The following is a 25,031-nucleotide window of genomic DNA, read 5'->3' as shown; positions in this document are numbered from 1 at the left end:
CTGTTAAACTCATGAAAATAAAAATATAAATGTCTGAATTTCCTTACCTTCTATTGCTGATAGGAGAACCCGGGAATGATCATAAGCGATTACATTTGCATATCTATTCTTTGGTTTGTTTACTTCCAAGTTTGAATGTTCCCATGTGAACTGCTGGCCAGGGTCAATTGACTTTAAAAGAAAAACAGCACACACACACACACAAAATCAATACTTGATAACACTGATTAGAGGCACTTATCACAAGTAACAAACACAATTTAAGAAGAAAAGTCTGAAGCCACACCATCAAAGATGACCCTAGCTATGAGGCTGAACACTAATATAATCAGCATAACATGAAATGATTAATCATAGTAAAAAACAGTGATAGTCACCAACATTGATTCAAAGGAAAAAAAATCAATATAGATGTTCTGCGAATATTGGAAAGGCAGGGTTTTTAAAATTGTTTTACTTTCCCATTTCCTTCTCTGCACCTGTAGTTTACAAGTTATCTGGTTCAATATTCCTTCTGGTTCTGTGAATATTATTTTATCTTGATTATTCTTTCTACTCTTTTCCGTCAGGACCTAACCTCACCCTTTAAGTTTACTGGTCATTCACTAGCTTCATTGGACACAGGCTTCACCGTTCTTTCTTCACCTACAGGCTGACTTACAACTTGATGGCAACTTAAAACTGTGTCTGTTTCTTCATAACACACTACGTATGACCAGTGTCACAACACTATTTGTACAGTTCAAATACTTAAGAATAATGGTAAAGAAGGGAAGTTGCTTAAATCTAATAATCATCTTTAAATATCAATTTATGACCCAATGCAGACAGAATCTACTTGCTTTTCTTTTTATTTCCTATTTATTATTATGGTTATGTTTACAAAGTTTGCTTCTTTTTATTCTTTATTTTAAACTTTTTTCTGATTTTTAATGACTTTTCTTGATACCTTCATTCAACCCATTACTCAATAATCTAAAATAAATATTGCACAGATATAAAATAATATATACATTTTTATGGTTAAAGCAGAACCATTATTTTCAGACTGAATTCATGATTTGATTATAAAACTCTGAGGGACTTTTTAATTTCCTGCAATGTTATGGAAATCAAAACATCTTTTCTTTGATCATAGGACACTGACACTTTTTAAAGACATAATTTTATGGTATATGGAAACATGAGTTCAGTAATTACATAAACATGATTTCAAGTGATTAAAGTCAAGTTTTCAGAAATAATGATAAATTGGGTTTATATGCAAGTAAAATTCTTTTAAAAAAGTAAAGACACTATGTTATGTTAATAGAATTTTTAGCAGTTGTTTTTGATCCTGGGCATTTATCATGCTTGAATGTGTGTATGTAGAATTGGAAAGGAAAACATATCCAACAGCTATTACAATATTAAAGATGTGTATATTTTGTGTTTAATAGGGATAGTAAAACTCACAAGTGTGAAGAGTCAACCTATTAACCATCATGAATAGCCTCCAAACATACTAAAATTCTCAGCAGGATAGATTGCAGTCTCTAATTTACTAAGGATTATAAAACCCTTTCCTTTTCTTAACCTATGCCAATCTACATATAACTAGTCTGTCATTGAATAATATTCAGCAAAATAATTATCCATGCTTTAGAGTCTAAAGAATAATATTATACGGGGTCTTTCTAGTTTGTTCTTCCAGAGAAGCTCATCACCTCCCCTGTGGGATGTACTTCGCTCCAAGTATTTGGGGAGCTGAAACATGCAGATCCCTGGGTGGAAGCCTTCAAGTCAACCTTGAACTTTCTCTACACAAAGCAGCTTTATTTGGTGAGCAAGCCCTACCTTAAATTATCTTACATCAGTCCCAAATCTACCAGCTTACTGCCACTCCCAAAGCCAATCCTTCAGTATCTGATGTCTGCCTGAACTCTCTTTTTGAACTCTCACTCTAATGCACTCTTTATACCACGGTAGTATTTCTGAAGCTCAGCTCTGGACAGGTTAGGTTCCTGCTTAAGAACTTCCACTGGCCCTGAGCGAACTACAGCTTAGATTCTAAAGTCCTTAGCCACAGTCCTACCTACACACCTGTAGTCATCTTTGTCTCTACAAAGATGGCTCAATAAATTATGGTTCAACAGATTCCTTAAACAAATTGAACTGACGAATAAATGTTGTTGAGAAGAGTTCATAAAGAGAAATCGTGGAGTAATTCTTGCATGTAACACTGCAGTTAAAGGGCAGACTATGGAAACGGCAATGTACAGTACACTAAAACTAACACTTCAGCATTCATTATCATGTGGTTTAAGAGTAAAGTGATCCTGACATTGCAGCTACCAGTGATACTGCACTTCAGACTGAGGAGCACCGCTGAGTACATAAGCTACTTACACATTATTCTCTAAGATATCCCAAGAAGCTCCTAGGCTCACTGACGTACAGTGCTTTGGTGGAAGATATTACTTCCTCTGATGGCTCTGTTCTTCGACTAAGATCACTCACAGATGTGTAAAGTGGCATGCATTTAATTAGACTAATGAAATTGCATCTCTCAACACAGGCACTGTTAACTCATGTCCATTTCCGCTCTTGCCACATATCCCCAGCCTTTTGAATGCTTGATTTGATACGTACATTTAAAAACCAGTCATGGAAATATCAGTTTTATGTCACATGTGTTAATATGTTTAGGCTTAAAGGATGACCCATGAGAAGAAGACCTATAACTAAAACGATAATTATAATAGCTGGCGGTTCGTGCAGTATCCTGTTCAATTTTCACAAATGTTATGAAGTATGTATTGTTATTTTCCAGACAAGGAAATTGAAGTAAAGAAAGATTAATTCAATAAATCTTACTGAGGGCCTTCTCTGTGGCAGGCGCTGTGCGATTTGGTGGTTAAGTAATTTGCTCACACAGCTAGACTCATACATTCACCCTCAAACCCAGGTCTGTGTGATTTCAAAGTCTAGCTGATGATTAACAGCTGGTAATTACCAAGCCATGATGCCACTTATCCTGAAGGCCACTGAAAAACGAGGAAGCCCAACATGTGAAACACACTTAAACATAGCTATCCTTTATCTCGCCAGTCCGAAAGGTATCAACTGATCATCCTCTGTCATTCTGGGGCAATTCCATAAGAAATCAAGTTTTAGAAATGAGGTTGGCTTCACATGGATAATAAAACAGATGGGATGCAGCTTACGTTTATACTCGTTTTACACGGATCAAACATTGATTAAATAATGCTAAACTGTCTTTGTGCAACATATACTCATCTATCTGTATCCGTCTGTCTGAACGTTTAACAATACACAGTATAGGTCATTATTTTGGAGTTTGTCAGAAAGCTGAAAGCAGTAAACTCAGTAAGGAATAACAACTACTTTAAGTAGGTAAAGTATAAGATGACCTTTTCTACTGAGAAAAGATAAAACTGGTTGAGGAAAATCAAATTTCAATTGTCCGTGTTAATGAGGCAAAGGTATCATGGATGAATAAGACCCTATTTCTCAAAACACACCTTTTTTAAAGATTTATGTATTCATTTATTTGAGAGAGAGAGAGAGAGTGCACTAGTAGGAGGGGTAGGGACAGAGAACCTTAAGCAGATGCCCCGTTGAGCACGGTGCCCAATGTGGGGCTCAATCTCACAACCCTGAGATTACGACCTGAGCCGAAACCAAGACTCAGATGCTTAACTGACGTCTTGTGTTTTTCTTAGTGCGGGTGATGGTACAGTTGTGTTCTGGTACCTCTTGCTGAGATGCTCTTAAGGAAGAACAAAATGGCCAACATTTTAGAACAACGCAGGTGTGGAGAAGTTGATTTCCACTCTAATCTCATATTTTTGGCCAACCCACCATGACCATGCATCTAGGAAGACATAAAGTTAAACAATTTGAAACAAGCACCCTTGTTCCTAGTGGATTCAATTTCTTCCTGCTGTTGGCATTTGGTTTTCTTCAGCCTGACTCTCAGATATCTCTTCTCATCCTTTCAACTCTATTTATCCAAACAACTTTTGGTGAGATATCCCCTCCTTCCCAGAACTCAATCCCAAATTCTACCCTCAGGAGCTGGAATCCTGGCCAGGTTTTCTGTTGCTGCCCTGGAGGAAAGTTTACAAGTTGGAAATAAACCAAGCTAGATATATTCAACCCAAATTTGATTAATAGACCTTTTTTTTAATAAGCTGTATGGAATTTGTACATTGCATTGTCAACAGAATTCGTAAACAAGAATGTTAACTTCCTCATGTCTCCTTTTGTTTCAACAAGGCCCTTTAACGTACTGGATGAAGAGTATTTAGCACCTAAACTTTCCAGAGATGTCAAACAATATCGCTTTGCTTCCCTATCTGCACAAGGGGCACATGATACACTCTCCCTCCAACCCCATTCTAATACTAACAGATCTTCAACTCAATGGCTTTGCCTTACTGAGAACAGCGACGAAAAACAAAACAAAACAAACCAAAAAAGCCCTCCCTATAATTTAAAGAAGAAAGGTAAAATATTGAGTAGACAGCTGCTAATAACAAATACTTTTCATTTGTGTAGTCTTTAACCTGATGGTCTGAAAGTTCCAATTTTTTTTAACCAATTAGAACTTTGTCTTAAAATAAGTAAGTGGAAAGAAATAGGTAAGTGGAAAAACAAGCTACATATAACTGACGGATTTATAATTTTGTACAATATTGTTGATAAAAAGCCAGATTTAAAATATATTTTATATCCAATAGTTATAGTAACACTTATATAATATTTATTGTGTTTTCTTTGTGCTTTGCATATATTAACTAATTTTATCTTCACAGAGAGCCTAGAAGTACTATTATTATCACCATTCTCCAAATGAGGAAACTGAGATGCAGAGAAATAACATAACTTTCTCAGGGTCAAATAGCTAGTAAGCTCTGTTGGGGGCCCAGGAATTCTGGACCCCAGTCTGAGTGCCTGGCTGCCACATTATGCTTCTTCTCTGGCCAAGTTTTAGAAGATTTCTTGATTGTTTTACGTAGGTCTTTCCATTACTTTCTTGAAACACAACAAGAGGTTTGGAAACAAAATCTCTATGGTGCTTCTAATTTATATTTATACTTCTGAACTCAAAACATGGGAGTGCTCATAAATTTGCACATCACATTACAGTCGCTGGGTAAAATTGCAACCAGGGAGTGACCTTTTTGGATAAAGCTGAAGTCACTGACTTAAAGCAAAGTCCTTTCAATATGGTTCTGCAAAATTTCAACTTCTCTACCAAGAAGAAAAATATGATTCACATGTGCAAATACTAGTTGTTCTGTGTCCCTCTTCTCCTCACTCCACCAAGAGAAAAACCTCAAACTATTCCCTTTAGAAACTCATCAAAGAGAAACCACAAAAAAGCTATATCCTGTTTTTGTGTGTTTTAAAACATCTAACAAAAATTTAATTATAAAGAAGGAATAGACCAGCTACTTGACTAGGCAAACTATGGGTCAGACTAACCATCCTTTTTACTGGGAATTGAACTTTCAATGACCTTAACCTCCAGAGAAATACTATAGTTCCACAGAGTTCCTAATCAGTAGGCTCATTTAGTCCTTAGTGTGGTTTGCACCCACATACTTCCAAGCCCTTTTTGAGGTTTAGAAGAGCAATTTGCCATTGACTGTATTTCTGTAATGAAGCCTTTTTAAATTCTCATTCATTCATACTCTCTCTCCAAGATTGAAAATGGTAAATTAATATGTATCCATTTGAAAAAGACCCACGTTTGCGTAGTTGAGAAGGGCTATATTTTGCACAATTAGCAAAGGCCTGCAATTGGCATAATGAGCACTTTCTTCAAAGAGAAGAACATGCGTTCAGTTGAACCCAATGATGCTTTACGAAGTGGAATGTGAGGAAGGAGTGGAAAGTATGATCATCAGCAGAGTCTGCGGGTCAGAGCCTCTGCGTCCCAGGTGCTGGCTTTCTCTTTGCCCATGCTTAGCTCTGGCAGTCTGCTCTGTTCCCTTCTATTAATTTCTTCCCGGTGTCAGGTTGGTGCCCTCATCTTCTCTCTTCTCCTTTATCCAATCAGTTATCAAAACTTCCTAAGTCTTTTCCTATAAAATCATCTCTGATCTAGGCCACAATTAGAATCTGAAGGACTGAAATAGGGACTTCTCAAGACTCTCAGTGTTGACTAATGAATGCATATGGGAGTTCTCCATCTTTAAGTGGAAAGATGAACAATTTATAAGTCTACAACACTTGCAAAGGCATTAAAATATTTCAATCAGTTATTTTTATAGACAATTAACTTTTTCCTTCAAATAAGTGACAAAATTGTATCAACTTATCTGTTGTCTAGTGGTTTGATTTGCAATCCCAATTATAACATATTATATAACAAATACTTATGGAGAAGTACCTGAAGTAATAATTTATTTACATTAGAATTGATATGTAGAGAAGGAAAAAGGAGACGCTATACTCACCGTAAACCATTCAGCCATATGAGATGAGTAAATATTTGAGGCAACTAGTTGATGAACTTTTTTTTTTTTTTTTGTAAATTATATCTTGGCACTAAGGATGAGCTAGCTTATTTTCTTTGAGAATTACATTTACTCCTAGAAGTATATTTAACTTTGTCCTAATTTACCGTAAATTCAAAATGACAAAAAAAAATAATGCAACAACAACAACAACAACAAACACCAGATTCCTTTTCAATTCAGCAGGACGATGCTATGTGATCTCTAGAATGCAGATAAGCTATTTTACTACTTTCTATGTGTGACTAGAAAAAAACTATTTTGACAGATCTTTTCAAACGAGAGTTCAGAAGAGAACATACAACTTTAAGATCTGAAGATTTAAAAGGCCATGTTTTTTATTATACACTCCTTTTTAATGTGCCTTAACATTTTCCTAGATAGTATTGAATGCAGAAAAGAAAAATTCCTAGTTCCCAAAGGCAATGTTCTAGAAGAATGACGGCAGTGATACCTTTCATCCTAATATTTTAGTTTTTCATTATTTATCTCCTATATCAAATTAAAGTGCATAATAAGAAAGCAATAGACAGAATTATAGTTGATGTTCCTAAAGACTAGAGCTTCATGGATAATCATTTTTACAAATATAATTCTCAGACTAGGATTTCTGATGTTATTTGGAAAAGCAAAAAGAATTAAAAATTTTCCAGTTTGGGGCAAGAAAATGTTATTAAAATTTTATTAAACTGCTCTGATTAGAGAGATAAAGTTGATTGAATTGATAGAAAGTAATTACAGTATTTATAAACAGAACTGTGTATAGGTAACAAATAAAATTATCTATTGATTGCAATCTATGCACAGCATTAAACTGAATAAATTCACAGTGGCATCCTTTCTTTTCTGTGAATAACAGGGCACTAGATTCTGGCACCAAATTAAGAAGACCGATGCATTAATTCCTCACCACTCTGTAAATGCTGCTACATTTGTATTGACCCAAAATTATAAAGTAAAATAATACATGTAAAACACCTGATGCAAAGTTCTCAGTGAAAGAATGGTGGATGTTTTCCTATCCTGCCTCCATCCACTGACTTGTGTGAGAATGTCCTGATTTAAGACAATCTCAGTGTCCAAGGAATGTCTGCTTTCACCCTGATGCTAAGTGGATCGATCTCCTTTGACACTGAAGCATAAAATAGACACAATTGCCCAGTTAATCTAGGCAAAGAAATCCACTTCTGCCCTCCCGCTTGCTACATAACAATATGTCCATTTATATAGTTTGGAAACTGATCTATTTTTCTGGGGCAGATAAAACCACCACCACCACCAACAGAACACAAATAACCACGTATATTTCTCAGTTTTCCATTTCATTTGAGACCTGACCATTCAGAAATACAGTGTAAAAGTAGATTGAAAAGCAAAACTAACTGGGGTGCCTGGTTAAGCATCTGACTCTTGGTTTCAGCTCAGGTCCTGATCTCAGGGTCATGAGATTGAGCCCCGTGTAAGGCTCTCCACTCAGCGTGGAGTCTGCTTAAGTTTCTCCTTCTTCCCCTCCCCCCATGCTCTCTCTCTATAATAAATAAATCTTTTAAAAAATTTAAAAAAACAATTGAAGAACTAAGAGTAGTTTTGTAATTGTTTTGTGCTTTCTATTATAACAGCATTTTATGAATAACAATATAAGGAAAATCAGGAAGATAAATCATCTTGTTTTATGAGTATTTGATCTGTTGAATTTTAAGTGATAACATTAATTTTTCTTTATTTTCTTTATCAACTCTACAGATTTCTAACCTAATTTTAAAACACTAATCTTTCCCTCATTTTACTCTACATAGTGTATGCAGATGTATTTTAGGCTTTCAGTATTACCTTGCTATTTAATTAAAAATTTGTTTAAACTTTGTTTTCTCTCCCATATTTATTTTCAGATGGGAAGGGAAAAACAGATGAGTTTCCAAACTGAAATATGAATAAACATTCATTAATGTTCGATCAATGCCTTTCACATCTTATTTCCTGTTCAAAGAATAAAAATTTTACATCTGAAAGGAAATGAAAAAACATGACACTTCCAGCAAGTCTGTGACAGAATACAGAAAATCCCAAATAATCACTTAAAAAAATTCCCCTATGTCATTCCATCCCCAAATGTATTTAGTGTAAGGATCTGGTTGAAACACATTGAGTTTCTACCTGTGTCTTTTGGATACAGTGTGTCTTTTGGATACCTATACACTATGTATATGTGTGTAGATATACATACTAAAAACCCCTTGCTGTTAGTATCATTACTCCTTATAGATAAGGACACAGTATATTGTACTAAATATAGGCTTCGAATTAAAGAAGAGACACGGATTGATCATTACTACTTAAACCCATGGTGTTCAAGTAGCTTAGAAAGTATTTACAACCTAAATTGTCATGTTTACTTTCTTCTATGTTACATGTGGCAAGTGAACGAGAAAGGCTAGAACAAATTAACACAATCTAGAATTTTAGAGTTTATTTCTAAACTAAAAGATTAATTTATTTTGTTAAAATGTATATTCACTTTATAATGTAAAATTAGACTATTTGAGATAAAATATATTAGAAAAATATGTGGACTTTGATAATTTTATATACTTGACCTTTGGAAAAAAAATGGAATCACTTGAGGATATCACTACAGGCGTTATAATTCATTTGATGCAGTATACTCAGTGTTTAGCATATAGTTGATTTAAAACATGTATATATAGGATGAGTGACTGAAATGCATTATAGGCAGGATATATGGCAGCAGTGACTTTTACCCCAGAGCCTTAGAAATAGTAAATAAGTTTCCCTGCTGAACATGTGACTATTAAGTAAACATATATTGGAATAGATCACAGATATATAAAGTCTTTTTAAATAGTCAGAATGACTTCCAGGCTCATACTTGCCTGTAACCTGATTCATGGTAAGAGCCATCTTGGACTTTGGCACATTTGAAATTCTTCCTAAGTGAACAGATCTAATAGCCTTCCAACTTTTGTATACCCACTCACTATTCTGAAGTATCACATAGGGACTGCTTGCCAGGAAATAATCCTGTACACCATATTACCAAATTTTCTGGACGTACAACCTATGTGTGCATACAGTTAACCATTTTAATACAGTGGGTTTTTCCTTCATTTGGGGGGGAGGGGTGTTTGTTTTAACAAATGTGCTCCTCAGAGGACTCAAGGCCACTTGTTGGCCTTTGTGGGGAGAATGGGAGGGTCCTGAACAGATGGAAGGATAGACAGCCCAGGATTCAGCTCTGGCATAAGGTTTAAGTTGGGGGGGAGCTTATATCCCAGGTTACACCTTTGTCCCAGTTTCATTATCAAAGCACCATCTTTCAATGTGTCCCAATTTGGGCAATAAATTATAAGGTTAGAGTAGCCTGTAACTTCCTTGTATCCATATCTATATCCTGGGTTTTAGGTGAGCTTCATGATACAGTCACATAATCATCAGAGCTAAGTGAGCGTGTAAATGTAGAAAGAGAGCAAGAGACAGACAGATACTAAGCTCACTTACAAACTACCACATGGACAGGTGGGTGGGGAAAAGTAAAGACAGCAATTTCTGCAGAACAACACCTGTCTCCATTTATCTACTCTGCTGCTGTAAGGATGAAATAAAGCCAGAATGTGACAAGGTGGTTGGCCTGACACATGGATTCACCTTGTTCAACTTTTCTATGGAGCCACACAGAAGAGAGAGAAAAGAAGAGACAGAGCATTTGACTCTTAACACACATTTACCCTATTCTCTACAAAACTAGCAATTTAGCCTGTTTGAATTTTTTTTTTTCCTTTTTTCTGGGGCAGGGTGGAGGCTAGAAAGAATGTGGTGGTGCAAAAGCTGGTTGGATGTATGTTCAGTTGTGGAGGAAAAGAGCAAAGTTAAGGAACTGATTTTATACACTGATAATTCTACAGATAAAATCTTTAATCTTGTGTCTAACATTTTATATTTTAAAATTATTATTGAAATATTAGGTAGAATTATGCCATAATTTCTTTCCTTTTTTTTTAACGTTCTGGAAATGGAACCATAGACTTATTCTGTTGCTTGACTATTACACAATTCAATCATCAAACATGTCTTCAAGTATAATATGTTCTAAAGTATTAGAATATATATTAATGTATCTTTTAAAAATATGCCTGCATTAACATATCTAAAGAAAAGCTAGGTCAATCAAGAGGAGACAAAGTAACTCATAAACACACAGAAAATGGAGAATCAGAAAGGAGGATGACCATGATTACCTGATCCTCTCAGAGAGATGATAGCATCCAGTCATCACAGCTTGACAGACATGGCCATTGTCATCACACACCTAATGAAAGTGAGGTGTTTGGGACCCACCTGCCTCTCAAGTTTACAAAGGTAAGGATCAGGCCCTGAGTAAAGTGACCATATCAAGGTATTTTCATGGTCTGGAGGCCTGGCCTGTTATCTCTTCACCTTCCCCATCTGACTCACCTTCATCCCACCATGCACCTTCTTCAAATTCATCATCTCCTAGGATTAGACTTTGGTCATTCTGTCAGGCACTAAATTCTGCCTAAAGGCCTTGAAAAGTGAAAGACATGTCTCTCTCCCGGACAAATGTATAGAGCAACCACTATAGAACCATGACAGTAGCGCGGAGAACAAAAGGAAATAACCTTATTATTATAGGAGACTGGTTAAATGACTTGGGATATGAAAAACCTATGAAGCTATTGAAACTGTGTATCTACTGACATAAAGACATCCACTTTTACTGTTAAAAAAGAAATTAAAATGGCATTACTAAAACATAGACCTATATTTTAATATATATACTATATTATATATATAGATATTTATAGATACATATATGAACATATTTTTTTAAACACTCTGTTTTTTTTTTTTTAAAGATTTTATTTATTTATTTGACAGAGATAGAGACAGCCAGCGAGAGAGGGAACACAAGCAGGGGGAGTGGGAGAGGAAGAAGCAGGCTCATAGCGGAGGAGCCTGATGTGGGGCTCGATCCCATAACGCTGGGATCACGCCCTGAGCCGAAGGCAGACGCTTAACCGCTGTGCCACCCAGGTGCCCCCATGTATGAACATATATACACACTCATACATAAACCTAGATTATATATCCATGCTACCAGCACTTATCTCTGAGATGCAGAGATTGATAATGTTAAATTAATTTAGAACAATTTAAATTGATTAAATCAATAATTTCCCTTCTTTGCTTCCACACTCACTTTATATGAGTTTTTGCCCTGGCTCCTGTTGGTAGAGAGCTCCTAAACACGTCTGGTTTGGTGCTGCCCAATTTAAATCAATTTTTGCTCAAATAAACTCTTAAAATGTTTAATATGGCTCAGTTTATCTTTTTTTTTAAGATTTTATTTTTTTAAGTAATCTCTACACCCAATGGGGCTCAAACTTTTACAACCCCAAGACCAAGAGTTGCATGCTCTACTGACTGAGCCAGTCAGGTGCCCCTCGGTTTACCTTTTGATAATAATTATTTTAATATTTTATACTTGTTATCTGTGTTCTTTAATTTTTCAATTTGTGAACATTGTACTACTTTGTAAAAATGAGGGCAAATGGGAACTACAGGTCACTTCCCAACTGTACATTTGACTCCCTGTCATGTTAGATGCAGAGGATGCAGACTATAGGATTCAATGCTCTGGAGGATATTTTGTGAAATCCATGTCAAGGTTTGCAACTGGCTTCTCTGGCTATCCAGAGACAAAGCTCAGTGTAGATTTATGACCAGGAAAAATACTGAAAGAGCCAACGTTATATGAGATTGTCTCCCTCTAACCTCATCAAAGAATGGTACTGAGAAGTAATCAGGTTAAATTACTTCTGATTTCGATGATAATGATGATGAGAATGATGAGTGCATCATCATTATGCACTGAGTCTCATGTACAGTGACCCTTAAAACAAATTTAGGTAGATACTCTTATCTCCGTACTACAAATAAAGAAACTGAGGAGTAGAAGAGTTAAGACACTTTCCACAAATCATGATGGTAGTCCATAAAGCTGTGAAACTGGGATGTGAGTCCAGACATCTCTGACTTGGAGTCTGAGCTCTTAACTACTACACATTCTAATGCATTGATATTAAATTACAACTTTAAAATTACTTTCATAAAGTTCAATTCCTTATTTCAAAACTGTGAACAGAAAGGAAAATAGATTAAAGACCAGATGTCTCTGTCAGTTTGGTTTAATGATACATTAATCCCATAGTACTTTCCACTTCCAATTTTTTTTTTTTTGAAAATGAAAGCCAAGCTGTAATTTTCTATATGGTTAGATTTTAACATGCTTCTTATCAAAATAAAAAGAGTGGGATCTTAAGTATAATCTTTACCTTATATAATCGGGAATGATTAGGACAGGGATTTCAATCTCTCTTATTTCCACCCTCCCAACCATACCCCCTCTCCTACCCTCACTCCCACCCGCACAAATTTTGCAGGAAAAGAGAGAAAGCTGATATGCATTCATTTCTTGGAACTGAATAGCCACAATGGAGCAAAGGGTAGAGTAGTATTGACAGAAACCACTGAGAATGGTGAGAGACCAATAACTCATGAATAACAAGTCTGCACTAACAGTTTTAATGACTATCGTAATGGTTTAATGGATGGCACTTTAATAGGATTTCTAGTACAATCCTTCTGAAAGCTTGCCTTCAATAAACCTGTCATTAGCAAAGAGCTGAATTGCTTCACCACATAACTATAGTTTACTGAATCTGAACATAACAAAATTATGGCAGTTGTCATCCTGTATTACCAGCCTGGTCTCAAGTATTCTGTTCACTATTGTCAGAGAGACAGCTACATGCTCAAAATGTAGCTTACCAGTGAAAGAGGCATATTTATACTAAGGGGACACAGTAGGCATGAAACAAAATACAACAGAAAGCTCGCAATTGTCAGTTCATGTGCACAAAGACAAAAGTAGAACAGTCACTGTAATCCAAACACATAGGTGTTTCTGAACATTGAAACTTGAAAGACTCACTGGAGTTCTTTTTGAAATAATTCATCAAATTTTCGGAGTAATGAGGAATGCCCATAGCACTTCCTACATTTGTCTCATATTTGTTTCTGTTGTCTCATTTCCTGCACTGAATTAAAGTTCTTTCAAGTCAGGGATTGCCACGTTGTGCTCTCCAGTGTGCTTGCCACCTCAGTATAAATGTTGAGCTGGCTACAGTCAGTCCTAGTGAATAGTCCTAAATTCCAGCCCTTGGCTCCCCACTCCTCCCCTGTCTTTTCTTAAGATTTTATTTATTTATTTATTTATTTATTTATTTATTTATTTACAGAAGAGGAGTAGGGGGAGGAGCAGAAGGAGAGGAGAGAGAGAATCTCAAGCAGTCTCCATGCTGAGACCAGAGCCTAACTTGGGGCTTGATATCATGACACTGAGATCATGACCTGACCCAAAATCAAGAGTTGACACTTAACCAAGTGAGCCACCCAGGTGCTCCTTCCTTGGCTCCCTTTTAATCTGCCCATGTCAGAGGTTCTCAATTTTGACTTTTTCACACTGGAATAGCTCTTGTCTGGAGAGAACTTTCTTATCCTTTCTGTTTTTCTAAATCCTACCTTTCTTTCAAGGTTCAGCTCAAATTACATTGTTCTAATACACTCCTACCTAGAAACCTCTCCCACTCACTTCCAAATGCAGCCAATCAATACTGCAGGGCACAGAGCTGACCGTCCATTTCACAGCTAGGTTCAGTCTTGTAACATTTCCTTCTTGAAGTTCTTTAAAATCGTTATAACTTTTCTTTTCATTTGATAATTCCTTAATTCCCCAACTCTACTGTAAGTTTCTGAACAAAATACAAAATACTATGTATCTTTGTAGTCTATAAAACTGCTAGCCCAGTCCAGGTGCAAGTAACATATATAGATATTATTTTAACATTTTCAGATTTTTGTCTCATTTTCCGTGAAAGCCTTTTGAAATTGGGAAACACATTTCTTCTGTAATTATAACTTTCACCCCTGATTAATAATGCTGAGTCTTAAAATACATACAAATTTTTGAATCTGATGGTAACAGACTGATGCATTCTTCAGATTATTTTCCCTAATAATGCTGTGAATTCATTGGCTTTACTGCAATTTATACTGATTATCAAGACTACCAAAAATAACCTATTGGCTAAGTTCATTAAGGTTTTACAAATTGAATAAGGCCTAGGGTATGTTAGAGGAATAAAAATATCCCTTCTCAGAGCCAATGTTGGAAAAATTAGAATTGACAAACCTTTATTACAGGGATCCATATGTCTATTTATAAATAATGTTATATAAAGAGGACTCTATTTTTTCAAAATTGAAAATATTATCAATCAAGCTATCCAATAAAAGTAAATGGAATTTTATTCTGGAAAATAAATACAATTATGTTTGTGTTTATTTAAAATACTTTTTGTTTATTAAGAATAATCATTAGATTATAGCTCTGCTTTTTTTTACACAGCATAAATCTTATTTATTCCAATTTGAGGGTACACTTTGATAATTTAATGAGATAGCAAACAAAATACAAAGAGACCAAACAATCTTACAAAGAGCAATATGTGTAAAGTAACAAATTAAAAAAAAAAATGTGTTCTAACAGACAAACTTCTCTTGTCAATGTAATTATTAAAATACAAGTAGATTACCTTAACCTACAATTTATAATAAGGGAAGAACAGACAGAAAGAGATCTGTATGATATTTGAGACATATTTCTTTCCGGAGGTACGTATTTTATCCAGATAGAAAATTTTGTTAGAAATTACTTATTTTTTTTGTGTTCAATGAAATTACAACACAAAATACTATGCTTGATAACTGCTCACAAAGCCTAGCGAAACATTCAGAAGTTCTGTCACAGAAACATAATAAAGAACAAACGTTCCCTTAATCTTAACATACATTTAAGTAACAGAATATGAGAAAGAAAAACACGAGTTTTCTCTGAGTCCAAAAACCTATACGTTTTAAGGATTTCTTTTTCTGTCCAAAAAATTAGCAAATTCAGACTTTGAAGAACAGATTTTAGATAGCTGCTAGCACTCTAACTGGATTTCTAATTCACTGAATTTATTGAATATTAGAAAACCAAAAAATTTCATCATGGTGAATATAACAAATATAGACTAAAATCCAAGTTGCATTACACTGGAGTAAAACTTTTAGCTGCATGATATGGGAACCCTGACAAAACCCAGTTTAGTATCTTTGGCCTAATGTTTAGCTAAAACCTGAAGGAACTTTTAGGCTCAGAATTCAAGAGCAAGGATTATGTACTATTCATCTTTGTTCTCCCCAAAGCACATAGTAAGAACTCAGTAAAGGTTTGTTGCATGAGATGAACAGAACGCAAAGCTGGGAAACAAAAGAGACTTCTAAAGAAACAGACATTCGTGTTCTCGGAAAATTTTTTTGGAAGTAGCCAATTTTTAGAATTGCCTTCCATTGTGCTCAGGGATATTTGGAAGAAATGAGCAGCTTTGTCTCACAGAGTTCATTTGTTTATTCTCTAATTAAAATTATAATCCTTGGTCTGTGGCTTTACAATTGGTTGCTGTGGAATGATTATAGATAAAAAACAAAAAAGATTACATCCCTTTTCAAGAGCAAATGAGTAGCAAGAGCAGATGAAGTCTTGAGGAAACAAAGATTTTTTTCATGCAAATATTTTAACGATAAAAGTGCAGAGAGATAAATACTGAAACTACTAGTCTTTGTAAAAATTGCTACATGTTTGGCTTTGAGGAAAGGTGATTTTTCTTCCCCTTAAAGTTGACTCTGAGACATGAATACTCCAGATCATTTTTCTTCATAGACTCTGAGTAGAGGAACAGTGAGTTCTGCACACTGCTTCCCTATCTGTACACAGAAACCTTGCCAGGAAGCTCGATCTCCTGCACTGTTCTAATGATAAACTGTCCAAGGGAGGCCCACCAAAGAAAGCCAGAGGTGGATTCCCTACCTAGATGGAGAACCGTTGCCCATCAAGTTGTTGCTTCCCTGTGGACCTCTGCTGCATACAGTAATATTATAACCTATTGAAGCACCTTTATTCATAGGTTGATAAATGATGTCCATTTCGATATCATGTTATACTTGGGAAGAGGGAGATGCAAAGAGCAAACCAGGTTCCTGCTTCATTTTTGAAACATTCCTACATTCATTTGAGAAAAGTTAGCATGCTAGTCACAAGGATACCCCAATAAAAATGATATATTCCTTGCCCCGAAGAAGCTTTGACTATTATAGTGGAAGACTCACAAGCAAAACAATGAAGACTGCAATCCTTTGCAGTATCAGGGACTCAAGTACAGCAAAAAGCAAATCAAATCTGCCCCTAGTGACAAGCATCTGTCTCATCTTAATTTTGGTTTTCCACACTCAATCTACCCTCCGACTCTGACACTTCTGTCTTCAAACAACTCCCCAGTGTCATTGGTTCCCTCCATCAGTTGTTTAAAAAAATGCAAACAAAAGAAATATAAATCTTCACCAAAAAGGAAGGGGGAAAAAGCCTAGTGGTCTCCTTGAGTCTTTATAAAATACCCATTTAATATTCAAATACAAAGTAAATCCACTGAATTGTTCACCTTAAAATGGTGAATTTTATAATACATGAATTGTATCTTAATAAAATGATGTGGAAAACACATGGAAATATATCACATAAATTCATTTTTTGCTAGGAACCACTGTTCCTTTCAATAAATAGAATTGCCTTTGATCACAATCATTGATAGCTATCTAAATTTCTAGTACTGTTTTTGATTTGGGTTCTCATATAGGAAGCAAAACTTCTTTGATATTTCTAAATAACTTAACTTTGACATGGATTACTATAGTCTTATTTTCAGAAAACTTTCCCCTTTATTCATCAGTTTGTTTTTGTCTAGGAAGTCTACCTAAAAAAAATCAGCTTTTGCATAATGTTAGGTGTGAAACTGGCTGAATGATTTCAGCCACATCTCATTCAGCCACATCACTTAACTTCCCAGAAAAAAGGTCTTCTCTTCAGTGAAACAACAGGGGCAGACTAGATTCAACAATTTTAGGAATCCTCAAATATAACTCCACAGTGGAAACTTTATGACACTGAATTCAAACCTCTGAAACTTTAAGACAGTTTTTTTTTTCTTTTGTAAGATAATGGGAGAATCCTTGAGCTGTGACAGGGAGGATCAATATGGAAGGAATAGAAAAGGAGCAAAAAGGGAAATCAATGCCCAGTTGCACAGCAACACCCACCAACTCCAATACTTAGGCTGAAAATTTTTATTCTTCTCATGTCTCAACTGATGACAAGGAGGTCAATTAATTACCATGGGGGGAAAACGAGACTGAGCTCTCCTACCTTTGCTGACGCAGCACCCTAACTGCTCTTAATACAAAGGGAGGCAGCATTTCCCTGCTCATTAACCATCCTAATTACGGTTTCTCAATCATTTCAGCCGTGTCTGCACTCCCGAGTTATAGAACACCGATAGAAGAGATTTGAACTGAAGCTTGCAAGGAGGGAGTAGAGGCATGACCACAATGAGAAAACAAAAGGGAAACTGGGCATCAGAACCTCATCTTTATAACCTGTACTTTTAGTTATGTTTTATAATAATCAGAGAATTAGAATTCCAGGCTTAGAGAGAGAGAGAATCTAAAAATGTTACCTAGTGCAATCACCATCTGACGCTAAACTTCTGCCTTGTCAATCCAGCTTATTATATGCCACTTGACATACTGTTCAATTTCACAGAAATCAAAGCTAGAGCTAAAACAGGCGAAACAACAATGGACCCTGAAACTAATGGAAAGAAATATAAGTAGGCAAAGAGTATGTATATTCCTGCCATCTTGAGACAGGGCAAACTTCTGATTGTGAAGTAACAGCGTCTATCTTTTCAAATCATTTAGCAGCTTTTATATGAAATTAAATTGCAGAAACTTGAAAGAGGATTTTGCATACATGAAAGAATGTTTTAAAAATCTTAAGGCAAAATGACACTTTATATCAGTTTAATATGTTTACGAAGCTTAATTTTTCGTAGTGAACAAGTTTTCCTTTCATCATGGGTCTTATCTAAATGAATTTGGCATTTGGTGATATGCAGAGAGGAGGGCATTTTGCCAGCATAGGTCTTCATTTCTTTTAATCCTCAGGTTTAAACAAGTAGACTCTGGTCTATAGTTTAAAACGTCAAGACAAGAACAAGTCAATATCAACTACTCTCTCAGAGAGTTAAGACTAGGTCTTTATACCTTCCAATCCTTCCAACATCTGCTTCTGCTTTCTCTCCACTTTATTTTTCTAGGGAATTGGTCAAGATCAGAAAACAGATGCCATCACTATTATGTAGGAAAACTTATGGAGTCAATTTGGTGGATTGATGATTTCTAGTCCATTAGAATGCAGTGCTAGTTTTTTGTTTTCAGGTATAAACTGTAACCTTTCATCATTTTTAAACTTGCTAATTTAAAAAATAATAAAATAAAAAAGAACATGAAGGGGAAGTCTGGTTATAAAGGTTCTTACCTAAAGGAAACCAAGTCCTTTTTGTTGTTCAAAAATGTCCATGATATTGAAAAACAAAAATAAAATATGATTATATCAATCAGAAATTTGGGTCAATATGTCTTATTTGGGAACAGAAAATACTCATGAATATTATGTAACCACCTTAATAGATAATGACATAAAATGTCTTTAATTTTAAGACCATAATGAAAATGGTTATGGAAAAAAACATCAAAGGGAAGTATTTATAGTGGTCAGAACATGACTCTGAAACTAAGCCATGTGGGTTCATATCCCAGTTCTGCCACTTACCAGCTGTATGACTTTGGACAAGTTACTTAACTTCCCTGTATTTCAGTTCAGTCCCTTCTCTTGTAACACAGGGATACTAACAGTACCTATTGGCAGGACTGAATGAGTTAATATGTGTAACATGCTGTGAAGAATGCCTGGCACATGGTAAGTGCTGTACACATTTGGTATCATTATTATCTCTGCAAAGCTCTTTCTAGACTGTGAAGCCCTATAGAAAAGCTAGGTAATATTATCATCATAATATTAAAACATTATGTAGTTTAATACCAAAGAAGACTGTATGAAGGAATATTTTGCAAACAGGAGTAGAGGGGAGGGGTGAGGAAGGGGGGAAGTGGGGAAGTGGTGGAGAGAAAGAGGGGAGTGAATAAAGGAGACAGACGGGATGGGGGAGGGAATGAGGGAGGGGATGAGGTGGGAGGAGATGAAGGGGGAGAAAGAAGGGGTGAGCGTGAGGGGATGAGGGGAGTTAGAATGAATTAAATCAAGAATCTCCATGAGCTTCTGGCTGGAGTTCAGATGACAGATGAATGCCCACCATTAAGGAAACATACTTAACAAGTGAGAAATAACGCAGTTCTGATTAGGCTGCATGCCTGAACTTTTTAGTTAAAGTCAAATACTCCAAATGTTGTATCTGTGATGACTAAAAGACTAATGTTTCCCAAGGCATTGCTAAATTCATAAGTTCATGCAATGTCTTGATGCCTACATCTTTTTCTTATCCTCTCTGTACTCCCCTACATGGTGGCATGCCCAACAATTATTTTTCATGTAGAATGACCAACCGTTTAGTCACAGTAGAAAAATCATGGCAAATAATACTACCACTACAATTTTTACATCTAAAAAGAAATATGCAAATAAGTAAAGACATTCCTATTAGGTTGGGCAGCAAGAAGGTCTCCTTGCCCCAATCCCTTTCTGCAGATTGTTCAAATTCTCCCTAGAGCTGTGCTCACAAGTGCCATAGAAATAGATGCATTCATTTGATCTCTGGGGGTACTCACAGCTCTAGGAGTAGAGGCAGGAAATCATTTCAATGACTTGAGAGTACTTCTGAGATCACCTAGTACAGACTCGCTAGTGCTGGTGTTACAGCCTTTCAAGAGTGTAATCACCTTTCCTGCTTCACCTCTGAGCAGCATGACCCTGATGTTGCAGTGACAGGCACAGAACACACTGGGGTCTTCTGAATAAGCCATGCACCTTCTCATCTCCATGCCTTTGCGTGTGCATCTCCCTCAGCCTGGGATCTTGCAATCCTAGCAAACTGCGGTAAGTCTAACTTGCATGCTCTCTGGGAAACCTCTCTTCAGTACTGTTGTCCCTTCTTAAACTTTTCCCTCCCACCATCACCCACTATGTCCTATAATTACTGGTTCTTTCTTCTGTTTTTCCTAGGAGACTACGGACTTATCCAGGGCAGAACTTATTTCTTGACTTTTTTTTTTTTTTAACTTTCCAGTAAATGTTTATCAAACAGATGAACAGATGAAGGCACTCCAACTGCTTCTCTTATAAATAAGGAAACTGAGATCGGGGGAGTTAAACAGCTTTTCTAGGGGCATTCAGCTTTACAGCAGAGACTCAACGCACGTTCTACTCTTCAGTGAAAATGAGCTGTTCTGGGTACTTCATGTGGATTTAATTTCCAGAAACTCTATTACATATAAAATATGCAAAGAACGTTGCAGACATCATAACCACCTTCTATCTTCTTCACTGCTCACCTTCTCCTAATTGCTTTCATACAGCCCATTTTGAAAAAAGAAGAAGGGACTGTTGTACAAATAAAACATCTTGTGAAAAAATTGCAGTGTTATTAAATGACTAACAGGTAAGGCCGTTGAGTTTAAAGTTCACAGTACTGAGGGCCACTTCTGTTTTCCTGTGTGCCTGCTTTGTACAGAAAGGCAAAGAAGCCAAGCGCCTGACATATAGTCACCGTCATAACAACCTTATGAGTAGATGCTAATATTCCCATCTTAAGTAAGAGAGAACGAAGGCCACAAGAGGTGAAGTCACTGGTTCAGGGTTAAGCAGCACAGTGACTAATTGGCAGGGTCCCAATATGAGCCTTGACTTCCAATGCTCTCACCAGCATCTGATACTGTTTCCCTCTACATGCATGCATCACTCTGGTCCTAAAACTCCAACTCCATTTTAAAATCAAAATAAAACTCAAAAAACAGCCTCATTTTTAGCTCTTGCTACAGTCTCTTTGAAGTTGAAAGCTTGTTTTGGAACTAGAAATACTTCAGGATTAATTGTTTCCTGAGAGCTTTGAGCTCCACATGGGAGCAGGTGGAAAGACGATTTGGACAATGTCCAGTGATGGTCAAGGGCCAATTAGTTATGGTGAACTTGTGTGAGAACAGGGATTGAGGAACAAAACTGGAGTTATAGGACATATCCTCAAGAGGAGTATGAATCCCAGAAGAAAAAAATATAAAAGGTTCAAGTATAAAAGATAGGGAACTTAACACTGGTAAGGAAAATGTTTGAGATTTAAAAAAAAAAAAAGCGGGCACAAGAATATTTAAAAGTTCAAATAAAAATAAGGTTTGAAACTTGAGAATTTGGTTTGGTTGCAATTTGAGTTCTAATAAGTATAGAAGTTCAAAAGGAATAAAAGACTGTAAACACATAGACACACCCTGGTTTGGGATGTGTTTCTTCTAAGGTGAGCTGCTGTTTCTTTGTGTTCTCCTGGATTTGTTTACCAGATGCAGAGTGGTATCCAGCTGGAAAGGGACTCTGTACTTTTATATCTTACTTGGTGAGGCTGGTGCTTAGCTATGAACCAAAAAAAAAGACAAAAACACCCCCACAAAACAACAACAACAACAAAACCATCTTGTCAGATTGCCAACTGGCAGGCCCGTCTTTACTATAAAAACTGTACCGGGAGTTTAGTCAGTAGGTAGTTTTGCATTAAATCTGAGGGGTCTGTATTAAAATGTATTCACTTCTGTACTGTCTAAAGATAATAACAGTCTATTTTATGAGAGAAAAGTTCTGAAAATAAGGCTTCGCTGCTGATATATCAGGCAGGGATGTCAACTGAGAAAAGCAGCTCTTTTTACAGAAAGACATTCTTTGTTCTATTCGCTCCTGTTGTTGGTACTAGCAATTGTGATCACAACAAAGAGCTTCTGGGTACGGTAAATTTAGTGAGAAATCGATCCAGATGCACACTTCGGCTAATCATATGCTGCATGCCCAGCGGTGGGCTCGCTACCATGTGGCCAACAGCGCACTGAGAAGGTGTGAACACCTGCCCAGGAGAAGCTTATATTCTAACACAGGGAATGATCACAGTAAAAGAAAAAGCAACATAGTAAGTGCTAATTACACTGCATTACATTAGCAAGTTTTCCTTTTTTTTCTTCGTTTAGCATTGTTTATTTTACTGAATTCAAACAAGTCCTATGGATTTGACCAGTGACAGGGATGGGAAGAGGCCAGGGTTTCATTGAGTCTAATACAGACATTTTTTTCTTTTCACATTTTAACATCTCTGAAATTGATGTGCACCTTAAAAGCGATGGTATGTATTTGATGAAATAACTATTAAGAGTACTAAGCACTTGTATCAGGGACTCTGTTAAGCATTTCATATGCATCAATTTATTTTTAATTACATAGGTAAGTACTATGATTACTTCCTTTGCAGAGATGAAAACAGTAAAATAGAGAGGTTCAGTTACTCATGCAAGCTCACGTAGCTTGATCCAGGGGCCAACCTTAGGCAGGCTGACTCCAGTGCCTGTGCACTTAGCCACTGTGCCACACCATTCCATTGTTAGCTCAATGAGCAGAGGGCCCTGAATGACAGTTGAGGGGTTTGGACCCAATCTGAAGCATGTACTTAGGGAAGTGGGTAATGCCTTTCTCACCCAAACCACCAGTCATAGAGTACCAGGAGATTCCACTCTGGAAAAATAAACTTAGCTTTTCATTCCCATGAAGGAAGTTGGTTCATCCAGCCCAGTATAAAAAAGGTTGTTATTATTTTTCATTTTATGAAGTCATTTTTTTTTCTCACTCCATTACACAAACTACCATAATTTGCTCAAAATTTTTTTAAAAAAGTACATTATCTCATGTGGCTCATGTGTCAGTAATATTTAAAAATGAAGGCTTTTCCCTGGTCCAGTCTACTCCTCGACTTTACATAAGAAATGCAAACAGATCTCTATCATCTACTACTTTCTTACTTCAGAAAGCTGCAGTGCAATCAAGCTGGGAAAAAGTCGTGTGTGGGGGGGTTTCTTATTTATATCTGTGTAATGCTCTAATGCGTGTCCGTCCTCATGAGTTTACACATAAATTATAAACTAATTGAAAGCAGAAATGACAAGTGGTTTTGCATTACGAATGCTCGGAGGTTTATGAAACATTTAGTAATGAAGGCTTTAGGACTACATTTAGGCCTTTCTGGCACACATGGTTAAATATACCAAGAGCTTATTCCTAGGGAAAACAGAAATATTCTTTTCTGTGGTTACTGTTTTGATGACAATTTTCTCCTTTTATAAAGAAATATAATATTTACCATTGGGAATGAAGAACCGGTCTATGGAGGAAAGAAATGACATAGGAAGCATGTCAGGAAAAATGCTGCATTTGCCCCGGCATAGACATGAAGTGTAAATTGGTAACCATGGCATTTTCATAGAAATTTTTAGTATAAATATTGATCTAGTTGAAGACTTAGGTTTCTGGACCCTGTAAATCAGGCCATAGGAAGAAACAAAAAGTAAAATATTTAGGTCTTTAGAGCAGGTGGGTTAAGGTACAGTGTCCTTTTAACAATAAGAAGGAAATTTGTGGCCTGGCTCAGACATGTTCTAGGTACTTGTGTGACCTTGAGCAAGTCACTCCTTTCTCAACTCTTGTTCTTTACCTCTGAATGGAAAAGTTCAACCACATGCTCTCTGTGGTCTATTTCAGTGCTCAGCACTTAAAAAGATGACATTAGCAATATTTTTCAATGTGTCTCTATATATGTCTTGGCACTACCTTGATATACTTCATTATTCATGGAGGAATAACATATCTTTTTCTGTTACCTTCTCACTAGAGTGTTGTGGAGATTTTAGCCTTCTAGACGAAGGTGCCACATACATGCTGTTATTAAAATAGAAGGACAGGACACTGATATCTGGAATGTTTCAGATAAGTGGTTCATTATCATCTGTACAGACAGGAGATGTGAGAGTGTTGCCATGAGCACAGGAAGAAAATCCCAGCCCATCTGGATGCTGAATGGCGGAGGACACTTGAGTGCTGAGATAAAAGATAATACGCATCCACGGATGGCAGCAACAATGTTGGGACTGGGTTTTGTGGTGAGAACAAAACAGGTCAAAGGTAGGCCTTCTGAGAATCACAGTTTCTCACTCCGCTTTGATCCAACAAAAAGACTGCTCTTTAGACCAGTTTTAATGTATGTGTTTAAGATAATACTACTAAAAGAGATAGTGGTGATTAATCTGAAACTACATGTTGGATAACTATTTATGTGTATTTGTAAGTCAGCTGTTAGGAACTTGGAAGAAAGTGTGCAGTTGTGACTATATTTCAAAGGAGGTTACTGCCTCAACCCAGGTGTAAAATCTGTAATG

General features: G+C 36.3%; 1 protein-coding gene across 15 annotated transcripts in view; it reads right to left on the bottom strand.

The window, feature by feature from the left end:
- PTPRD (protein tyrosine phosphatase receptor type D) overlaps window positions 1–25,031 on the bottom strand; it is a 2,182,843-nt gene that overhangs the window by 76,351 nt on the left and 2,081,461 nt on the right. For all 15 annotated transcript variants that reach the window (XM_087869643.1, XM_045780711.2, XM_087869649.1 and 12 more), the window contains one exon: window positions 48–171. In XM_087869643.1, the coding sequence (XP_087725769.1) occupies window positions 48–171 (124 nt within the window). The remainder of the gene's footprint in view (window positions 1–47; window positions 172–25,031) is intronic.

The sequence above is a fragment of the Ursus americanus genome, chromosome 18 (genome assembly GCF_024610735.1).
Source record: "Ursus americanus isolate L20-20 chromosome 18, mUrsAme1.1.p, whole genome shotgun sequence".
Classification (NCBI taxonomy): domain Eukaryota; kingdom Metazoa; phylum Chordata; class Mammalia; order Carnivora; family Ursidae; genus Ursus; species Ursus americanus.
This window is presented reverse-complemented; position numbering and strand designations above follow the sequence as displayed.